Source organism: Haliotis rubra, unplaced genomic scaffold, assembly GCF_003918875.1.
Source record: "Haliotis rubra isolate DU_JTF1 unplaced genomic scaffold, ASM391887v1 Scf275, whole genome shotgun sequence".
Lineage (NCBI taxonomy): Eukaryota > Metazoa > Mollusca > Gastropoda > Lepetellida > Haliotidae > Haliotis > Haliotis rubra.
In genome coordinates, this window is record NW_025766836.1 from 868,091 (window position 1) to 879,403 (window position 11,313).

At 43.1% G+C, this 11,313-nt stretch overlaps 1 protein-coding gene across 1 annotated transcript; it reads right to left on the bottom strand.

Annotated features, from left to right (window-relative positions):
- Positions 1 to 4,979: 4,979 nt before the first annotated feature.
- LOC124280876 lies at positions 4,980 to 9,627 on the bottom strand. The gene is made up of 2 exons (XM_046716865.1): positions 8,408 to 9,627; positions 4,980 to 5,133 (listed from the first exon to the last, which is right to left on the bottom strand). The coding sequence occupies exons 1-2, from the start codon at positions 9,625 to 9,627 to the stop codon at positions 5,130 to 5,132; spliced, it is 1,224 nt and encodes a 407-aa protein (XP_046572821.1). The 3' UTR covers positions 4,980 to 5,129.
- Between the last annotated feature and the right edge of the window lie 1,686 nt (positions 9,628 to 11,313).

An 11,313-nucleotide genomic window follows, 5' to 3' on the forward strand; every position in this document is an offset into this window, starting at 1 on the left:
GATGTTGTCAGGGCCGGAAAACTTGTTTAATTCTTAGAAAACTCACTTCTTGCTGAAAAGTCACTCTGGGAAGTTTATGTTCATGATATATTAGTCATCACTTTAAAGGATCAAGTTGCATCATTTTACTTTGGATGTGAAATTTGGATAGTTTCTAAATAAGCAATAAAAAAACAACAGAAACTCGCATGTTAATTCTTTATACTTATATGCATTAACAACCTGAACAGGAAATCTGAAAAATGATGCTAACCAGGGTTTTTTAGATGATTGCTGGTTGGTAATGTAACAATCATCAATTTTAACATTTCAAACATTTCCCAACACACACACACACACACACACACACACACACACACACACTAATAATTGTATAGCACCAATATCCAGCTCAGCTGCTCAAAGGCACTTTGTTCTTCCCTCCTCATTGGATGTTAATCTTCACATCTCATCGTATTTTCAATCTGAACAGTACACAAAGCCGTCAGTAAAATAACACCACCAGTCTGGCAAAACTCTGAAAGTTGAAAATGAATTCAGCACTGGATGAAAAGTTTTTAGATTATGCCGCCATTCAACCAGTCACCATAAGTATATAATCTGAGAGAAGTGAAAGTGAAAATTTCCTCAGATTCCAGTCCGGAAGAGTTTTGATACAACCCTAAACGTTGACATCCTAAGCTGCACGTGCTTCCCGCCCTTGAGGCTGTTCCTGCAATAGTACTACCGATACTTTAAACTTCACGCGGAAATTTAAAACAAGATGATAGTTTGTTAAGTAACTTTTTTATTTTGGAGACAAACATGAAACTTTTTTTCAGAGTTGGTCTGATGTTTTCATTACATTCTGCATTGAAATGGATGTTTGATCATGAACCGATTTGGAGTTAGATTGTGATTCATCGGTATCATTGTGACCCAGACAGACTACAACTTTCGCAACATTCCATACAGCCATAGCAGCAACAGATATGTATGTCCATTTTTGTATAGTTTCTAGCATATTTCCAATATATTGTATACCTCCTTTTTCTTTTTGTTTCTCTACAACCTCTTCCAATTCTTCTTCTTCTTCCTCCTCTCCATACGAACCTACAATACTAGATGCTTTCTCTTCTTTTTCTTTTATTAAATTAGTTCGCAGCTTCTGCCAACATATTTTCAGACTCCTCTGCACGCTCCTCCTGACCCTCTAAACGATTGTAGAGATCTTGGACAGTAGGTGGGACTACATTTGTTTACATTTGTGGCAAAGTGTTGGCAGGTTTTTCCATAGTTCTACCTTTCTGTGTGTTGGACTACTTTTCTGTGTGTTGGACTACTTTTTGTCTTCGGCAACCTACGTTGGTCAGAAGAAGCATTTTAATGGATGAAGTGGATGAATCGGTGACTGACTGAGGATGTGTCATTGTCTCAGTGGTGGGGATCATTGATCACAATATCAATCACGGGATTGTCTGGTCCAAACCTGATTATCCGCAGGCCAATGTTTTACCCGAGACATCCGGGTCTGGCTGTAAACTACAAATTCATTGACTCGCAAAGCCATTGCAGCACCCTAAATGAAAGGGACATGCGCAGTGCTCTTTTGCCTAAGATCGCGAATTTACAGATCTGTAGTAACTAATAACTGGTTGCTCGGATTGATTTATGCAAGTTGACTCGGGTCTTGTGTCCTGAGCTAGAAGGGACGGTGGGGTAGCGTTGTGGTTAAAGTGTTCGCTCATCATGCCGAAGACCTGGGTTCGATTCCCCACATGGGTACAATGTGTGAAGCCCATTTCTGGTGTCACTCGCCGTCATATTGCTGGAATATTGCTAAAAGCGGCGTAAAACTACACTCACTCGCGACTTGAGTCCACCTGACCCAGAGGGCCTCTACTTCTCGAACACGACAGATGATAGCTTAATTGATGATAGCTTTAATTCCAGAGGTCTCAGATCGTATGGACGAAATGTACGTTCACGGCAGTGCAAAATAGCTCACTGATAGTTTGTCATGATCGTCCTTCGTACGTCACAGGGAAATATATTCCGCGACCCTTACTCAGGAAATCCCACAAACAAATACAACAGTTGCTGTGGCTCTAGTTTTGTTTGCTGGAGGAGAGTTCGAGTAAATCTGCTAACATATCAAGACCAGTACCAAACACCAGCGAGAGTGACCCGGGCCCCCCTTCAAAGCGATTTTAACATACTGGGGAAGGGGGAAAGATTCTTTGTATCGATCTAGGAACTCTGGGGTCACGTTCTCAATTCATGCGTCTTTCGCCCTTGCCTCCCTTCCCCTCCCTCCCCTCTCCTCTCCCCTCCCATTCTTGCCCTGACTGGGGCGGTGAGGTAGCCTAGTGGTTAAAGCGTTCGCTCGTCACGCTGAAGACCCGGGTTCGATTCCCCACATGGGTATAATGTGTGAAGCCCATTTCTGGTGCCGTTCGCCATGATATTAATATTGATGGAATATTGCTAAAAGCGGCGTAAAATTAAACTCACTCATTCAGAACATGCAACATGTGCTATATCCCTGGTACCAGAACTTTGATGCCAAGGATTTTTCGGTATACATGTATATGGTTTTGTCCTTCACAATTAGAATGTGTCTTTGTTCTGTTTGTGAAGATGCTCGATTTACAGGACAAATATATTATTAGAAGAGTGATACGTATGACTTTCTTTAAAAGTTAAACGTTTGTTTATTTTTCTCGGCACATGTAAATATCAAGCATGGTCAGAACCAGTAATACCTGTCATGCAACACATATTTTTCAGAAAATGACATAAACTGGTTGAGTTTAAAGCTGAACACAGGAATTATGATAGTGTTTTGCAAATAGCGAATTTGATATTGGAAAATCCATGTCAAGTTACATACTTTCATGCCCCTGCACCTTGTGTGGCGAGATCCGGGTAAGAATTGGTCTTCAGTAACCAATGCTTGTCGTAAGAGGCAACTACCGGGATTGAGTGGTCAGGCTGGGTGACTTTGTTGACACGTGCCATCGTATCCCAATTGCGTTGATTGATGTTCATGGTCTCTGTGTTCAGGCGCGTAGCAAGCCATTGTTTTCGTGTAAGTCCGATAGGTTGTCAAAGCTTTAAATTTAGATAATATTGAGGGCTCGCCTACCTTCATTTTTTATGAGACCTGAAGTGTTATTGTTTGACGTTACATGATTTAATAACTTTAAAATCTTGTTATCTTATATATATTTTGAAATCATAAGGCTAACTTAGAGCTGTCTACCATTATTTCAGACAGAATATTAAGCATTTGATTGAAATGTGACTTTCTCATGTGCAAATATGTTTTGGTGGGGAAACAAAGTATACCGACCACAATGCTTTGTTTCCCCACCATTGTTATTGTTACCTCTTTATCTTATCTTGTATATAAACTGGTGTACCCCTTCATTGCCCCATGTGCTTGAAAACGGTATAAGAACCTATACCGAAACGTCGCTATTGTTAAAATAAAGAAGTTGATAATCCATAAAGTAGTGTCATCTCGACATTGTTTAACGCACGTTTACTGATACAATACCATGCATCGAGTATTTGGTTTTTTCTAAACGATTGTAAATACCTGCATTTCAGTTATGATTCACATATAATCATGACTGTAACAAAACATTCACATACATGTCGATGGGAAAAAAATCATCACTGAAAGAATGACACCTTTCAAATCTATGATATTAAGAATAACATGTTTGCTGTAAATGGTGACTCTATTTGTAATGCTTTGTTATCAAAGAATATTGTAGTCAATATGATTCATAGAGGGATTACCATTTATATATTGTTCTGATAACGTGTTTATGGGTATTTTTTGCCATAATTAGACATTTTTTTAATCAAAAATCATGTGTAAGCCCGGGCTTTTTTATAATGGTAGCTACGCCCTTGGTGTTGATCAGACTCGATTATTGACAGACCGCTGCCATATATATATAGCAGTATTATTGCTGAGCGCGGCGTTATACAACAAACTCAACAACCAATCAACCTTGTGGGGCATGCGGCGTGGTAACCTGGTGGTTTAAGCGTTCGCGCCTCACACAGAAAACCCTGGGTGCCGTTCCACTAACCGATCTTATCTAAGATCAATCTTAGCAAGTTACGCCAATTTTACAATCGTCTTAGCTAAAAGTTACATCCGTTCCACTAACCGATCTTAGGCCGATCGTAGCCGGTCCCGATCTTACGATCCGATCCAAGCTTAGATCGAGACTCTTTCGTGCAAGAGATACAGGAATGCGAGGCACGAGTTATCTCCCTTTGCATAGTCTAGCAAATGATAGAAAGTAGTTTACGAAGTGAGTTTAGATTTACGCCGCACTCAGCAATAGTCCAGCTATATGGCGGCGGTCTGTAAATAATCTAGCTAAGATGCATAGCGTTCACTAACATGAGCGTTCATGTTAGTGAACGCTATGTATCTTAGTTATAAATAATCGAGTCTGCACCAGACAATCCAATGATCAACAGCATGAGCATCGATCTGCGCAAATGGGAACCGAAGACATGTGTCAACCAAGTCAGCGAGCCTGACCACCCGATCCCGTTAGTGGCCTCTTACGACAGGCATGGGTTATTGAAGTTCAATATTCTAACCCGGGCCTTCATGGGTATTTTTCCAACCAAGTGTAAACGTGGAGAAAAAACCTAGAGCAAAACATTAGGGTAGTGAGCACCTTGGTTTCAGGTGCAAGTGCGTGTGAACGCTGGATATCAAGCATAATATAATAATAATAAATGCATATTTATAGTAATTGGAAATTTCACAAGCACACGTAGTGTGTAAAGTGAAATTATAATTTCATTAGTAAACATAGTAGATGTGATATTGGTATCTTCATCATGATATCCGGAAGTAGGCCATATTTAAAGCTAGCGAAGTCTCGCTGTGCGAGATCTCGCGAGGCAAATTACCCATAAACCCTTCTTCATAAGGGACGAAATTAGAAAAGAACACAGAGTAAAGGAAAAACATTTAATCAGATCATACAGATCTATTGAATTTGAACTTCAAACGGAAAAAACCCTAGATGGGGTCAGTGGCCACAAGTCATCCAGTGGAGCGCCCTCCTCTTCCTGGCCAGCTCCGCTGTAGTCCAGACCCACAGCACTCAACTGCAAGTAAAGAGCATAGCATTATCAGCTATGACTTGGTTGAATCACTCAGATCAATCCAAAACTGTAAAATATTAAAATCCATTAAGATTGACATAAATTCAAAACGTTTCCTGGAATGAAGTTAAATCTTAGCAATGCAATAACTCTGAGAAATGCCAAACAATCTAGGCAATTCAGGGTGGGAGACAGGGTAGGGAATATCACATCTACTATGTTTACTAATGAAATTATAATTTCACTTTACACACTACGTGTGCTTGTGAAATTTCCAATTTCATGTCATAAACATAGTAGATGTGATATTGGTAGTTCAAAGCCCGGTAGTGTCAAGTATCTTTGACAAGCAGTTGCCACTGCTGATAGTATTTCTCAGATAGAAGGTTCTGAAAGTAGAGGCCTTGGTCCAGTTTCCCAACTTCAAAATGTCTGTGACAGAAGCACCTTTGGCAAATGCCTTTGAAGCACTAGCTCCTCTGACAGAATGAGCTTTGTAGTGTGAAGTGTCAATACCCGCCTCGCTCATAAGATTTGTCACCCATCTTGCAATACTTGGGGATGAAACCGGTTTATGCGGTTTCACATAGCTCAAGAGAAGGCCAGACCTACATTCATCTCTCCAAGGTTCTGTGCGTTCTAAGTACACTCTAAGGCATCGAACTACACAGAGTGCAGGGTCCTTCTCATAGGCACTGAAACTCAAGGGATGAGGTTTTGTTCCTGTCTTAGTCACCTTGGTTGGTTTAATCAGGGTAAATTCTACTTCAGTGCCCCTGTCTACCATGTGTCTGATATCCAGGGAAGATAACTCTGAAGACCTGCTAGCAGAGGTTAGCATCAGAAGCATTGTCAACTTCCCAGACAAGTTTTTATCCGACAAATATATATTATCTTTCAATTTTTTCAAATATTGCAGCACCAAATCTACATCCCAGGCCACTGAGTATCTGGGCTGAGGAGGATTCTGATTAAAAATCCCTGACATTAATTTCCTGACCAGTGGGTGCTGACCCACATTATAGCCCTCGATAGTGGGGTGAAAAGCAGACAAAGCTGATCTAGCTGTATTTATGGTCCTGTACTGACTATTCTCGTGGTACAAGTGAGTGAGAAAGTCTAAGATAGACTCCACAGAGGCTGAAAAGGGATCAAAACCCCGTTGATTGCACCAGCCAGTCCACCTATTCCAGGAAGCATTGTAAGCGCCTTGTGTGCCGGGTCGCCATTGGCAGGAGAGCAGCTGTGTAGTCGCCTCTGAAATTCCTCTGGTCTTGATGCTACGCCTGAAACCTTCCATGCCGCTAACACCAGAGTGTTGTTTTCTATCAGTGGATGAGGCAGGTTTTGCGGGGAGTTTAACAGATCCCTCATCTGTGGGAGGAGGATTGGCTTTGTGACCGCCATCTCCAAGAGGAGTGGATACCAGGACTGACCTTGCCACACTGGAGTTATTAAGACCAGCTCCGCTTTGTCCTTTCGGATCTTCCACAGACACCTGCCTATCAGTGAGAACGGGGGAAAGGCATAAGGAATCCCCTGGTTCCAATTCACTAGAAACGCATCTGTTGATTGTGCAAGGGGGTCTGGCCTCCAGCTGCAGAACGGCTTCATTTGGAAAGTCAGTCTCGATGCAAAAAGGTCCATTGAGAAGGGACCCAGTATCTGGTTGCATTGAGCAAAGATGATTGGATTGAGCATCCAATCGCTCGAGTCGTTGAAGTGGCGAGACTCCCAGTCCGCATGAATGTTCTCTACCCCTGGCAGATAGACTGCTGTTAAGAACAGACGGTTCTGGAGACAGAAACCCCATATCTGCTTTGTGATCTGCAACAGACTGACTGATTTTGTCCCCCAAATCGGTTCACATAAGCCATGGCTGTCTGATTGTCCACTTGGACCAAAATAGATTGATCTTTGATCCCCTTGCAAAAGGTCAAGAGTGCCAGATGAATTGCCTTCAGCTCTAGAACATTTATGTGCATACTCTGCTCTATCTCTGACCAGCGGCCTCCTGTTGATCTCTGGCCGTGTATTGCTCCCCATCCCTTTTTTGATGCATCTGTCTGGAGAATTACATCTGGATGAGCTGCCATGATTGGCTTCCCGTTGAAATTGGTGAGGTTGGTCATCCACCACTTCAGTTCCTCCAGACAAACCGAAGGCAGTGTAATCATTGACTCGTAACTCTGAGAACGCAAAAGCTCCCTGCTCGAATGCATCTGCAGGTAACGACAATGCAGTTGAGCGGGTAAGATTGCTCTCATTGAAGCTGACAGTTTTCCTATCAAACTTGCCAGTTGTCGAATCCTTACCTGTTTCTTTCTCATCATGTGACGACAGGTTGCTACAATGTTCTCTACCTTCTCCTCTGGTAAGATCAGAGTACGATCCACCGTGTTTATCTGAAACCCCAGGAAAGTGATCGACTGGGTTGGTGACAGAACTGATTTCTTCCAGTTTATGACAAAGCCTAGGGACTGGAGGAGAAAGATGAGGGTGTCCCTGTGTTGACTCAGCAGGGTCGGCGATTCCGCTATACACAAGATATCGTCCAGGTATATAATCAAGCGGATGCCTGCTCGCCGTGCCAAACTTACCACTGGGCGAAGAAGTTTTGTGAATGCTCTTGGAGCTGGGGCAAGTCCAAATGGCATGCATCGGAACTGATACAGAACACCCTTCCAAGAGAAGCGGAGTAGCTTTTTCATGTGGGGTGCCATTGGGACGCTGAAGTAAGCATCCTTCAGATCCAGCTTGCAAAGGTAGTCCCCTTTGCGGATCAAGTCCCTTAGAAGGTGTAGTCCTTCCAACTTGAAGTGTTTGTAAGGAATGTGAGCATTGAGGGCCTTGAGATTTATGATTGGCCTCTGCCCTCCATCCTTCTTGGGAACCATGAACATAGGACTTAGAAACTGATCCGAGTCCATCGAAGCAGACTGGGGAACAACCTCTATCACATGTTTGCAAAGCATTGATTGGATCTCCTGGCTCAAGGCTAACTGTCTTGTGAGCTTTAGTTTTGGTTGAAACACGCGATTCTGAATAGGTTTTGACAACAGAGGAATCTCGAAACCCGAAACTGTCTGAAGTATCCATGGATCTGAAGTGATCTTTTGCCAGTTTTTTAAAAAGTGTACCAGACGACCCCCTATGAGGGATTCCTTGTAAAACAGAAGATCCAGGTTTAGCTCTAGAATTGCTGGGATAACCTGTAGATGTGGCATTGAGGAAGGAGGAGCATTGTGGGAACAGGCGTTGCTGACATTTGACCCACCTGATATAAGAGAGTCTGCGATTCCGACCGGACTGACCGGCTCTTCCTCTGCCTCTGGAAGAGTTGCCTCTGAAACCTCTGTTGAAGGAGGGCTTGATGTGGAATGTGCCCCCAGTAGATTGTCTTCCTCCTGAGGGCATTCTCTGAAAGGGCTGTCTATCAGGGTGACTGGGCCCTTGGTGTCTGAAAGTAGGTCTGCGAGCTGAACGTCTCTCAGCATCAAATATCAATTTGGCTTTGGTCTTACGTTTTACCTCCTTCAGCATGACGTCATAAAAGGCATCTCCGAAGAGTCTGCCCTTAGCCTCTGACAAAGCTGTGTCATGCTTGAGAATGAGACGTTTAGCCTTCTTGACATCCTTAGAAAGTTTAGCCAGAATGTTTAGCCTTCTGTTGTAATTCATGGAGACATTAGCCTGACCGATAAGACAGGTGGTTTTCTCTACCAATTCCAACAGCTCAAAGATGTCTAAATCGGCGGGGGATTCACCTCTGCGGATCTTATCAAGGTTATGCCACAGGTGACATAGAGGCCCCATGGAATTCAGAATCCGCTTTTGAATAAATTGAAGGGATTGGTCAAACTTTTTCTCGAACGACTTTCCCTTAGCCTCAAAGAGGTCGTCCAGATATGGATCCAGAGAAGGTGTCTGAAGACATTCCTCTGAAGGGACAGGGAGATCCTCTAGAATATTTTCTTCTAGTTTGGAATCCTGGCAGAAGACAGAGAAATTTCTCTGAGTCTGTCGAGAGAGAGTATGCGGGAGACACCATTCTGATGGGTCTTTGGCATCAGCTAACGAGAAGGGGACGTAATCATCGAAAGTCTCTATTGTTCCTGTTTTATTGATTACCGGTTTTGACGGAACGACCCCTTTATCCCCACGTTGATTCGTAGCAGACTCAACGTAAGATTCGTCCGAGCTTACATCGCTCGAGGGGGAAGATTCTGATCCTGAATCTGACTCAAAGTCAGAAGCAGAAGCCACCCGTGCGCAAATTCGAGCACGTTTGTGCTGATTAGAGTGGCTATCCAACCCCAAGTCTCGCTTGTTGCCCGACCCCGATGGTTGGGGTTGATGGGACTTGCCCAAACCATCCACGTGGTTTTTCGACATATCATCGGTTGCAGATGTATGCGCCTCTACGGGCACATTTTTCTGCTTAGGTATACCATCTAGGTCCTGTATGGACCCTTTGATGGAAGAAAAGTTATTCATACCAATCTATGCAAGTGAAAACGATCAAAACTTACGGAATGGCCGGCTCACGTGTCTATCTACATTGAGGCCATGATGAAGAAGGGTTTATGGGTAATTTGCCTCGCGAGATCTCGCACAGCGAGACTTCGCTAGCTTTAAATATGGCCTACTTCCGGATATCATGATGAAGATACCAATATCACATCTACTATGTTTATGACATGAAATTCATTTCATGGGGGACTTTAGGGGACGCTCACGGTGAAATGCTCGCTCTTATTTTTCACATAGAATAGGAAAGCCACCATTTTGGTTTCTCTACGATTGATTTTAGCTATCCTAAGTTGGTCATGAGCAACTTAGACTTTGAATCTTAACTTTACGATTGACTTAGGTAAGATTGGTTAGTGGAACGGTATGCCGATCGTAACGTCACGCTAAGATTGGGATTTTAGGGGTTTACGATTGGCATAGGGCTAAGATCGGTTAGTGGAACGGCACCCAGGTCTGTAGTCACACGTGGGTACAATATGTGCAGCCCATTTCCTGTGTCACCGCCGGGTTATTTCTCCAACTTTGTTCAAATCGGCGTACAACCATACTCACTTCTTACTACGAATGGAGTGTAAGAGGGGAACTGGCCCATCTGTTCAACTACGCAAAACTCTACAGAGATGTTCTTGTGGTGCATTTGTAGCGACCATAACTACAACCCATTATGTACGGACTCGTGTACATCCGGGTTAGAAATGGTCGTCAGAAATCCATGCTTGTCGTATGAGGCGACTGACAGGTCGGGTGGTCAGGCTTGCTGACTTAGTTGACTCATGTCATCGTGCCCCAATTGCGTAGATGTCAATACTTATGATGTCAATCACTGGATTGTCTGGTCCAGACTTGATTATTTTCAGCCCTCGGCCATGTATCTGGAATATTGCTGAGTGCGGCGTAAAACAACAAATAAAACAAACATAGGGGGGATGGGTGTTGCAGGGTGCGCACCCCACCCCACCCCCTTTTGTGCTGAAAGTTTGTTAAATGACCATTGAAACTCAGGTGAAAATTGAGTGTGCACCCCTCCTTTTCTCAATAGTGTGCACACACACACCCCTTTCTCAAAAAGCTGTATCCGCCCCTGAAACATCATGTACGTTACAAATAAGTATGTATACTATAAATGTATACGATATATATTAATTATTTTCAGCTCTCTTGTGGGAATGTTTTTGAGTAAGCATTTGTCGATTAAAGACCTTTGCTCTGTATATGGTATGCCTCCAAGGATGTTCTGTGTACGAAATCCACGATACAATCTCTTTTCAACATGTGGCCCATACCGATATACAGTAAAATCCTCGAAATACACGGAAGTCCTGAACTTATCGTATTTCTGGGTATATGGCAAGATATTCAGATACGAACCACGCCTCTAATGAGATTAGTTACGTTTTCTCATAACATTTGAATACTATAAGGTTTCCTGGTCAGTGTGTATATATAATACCTATACACAGAAATGATGTACGAGTCGATGCTGAAGGCCATGCCATTAGTATAAGATGAACACGTGAAGATTCGGGTTAGAACTGGCCTCATCAACCCGTGCTTGTAACAGGCGACTAACGGGATCGGGTGGTCAGGCTCGCTGACTTGGTTGACACGTGTCATCGTATCCAAGTTGCGTAGAACAATGCTGATGTTGTT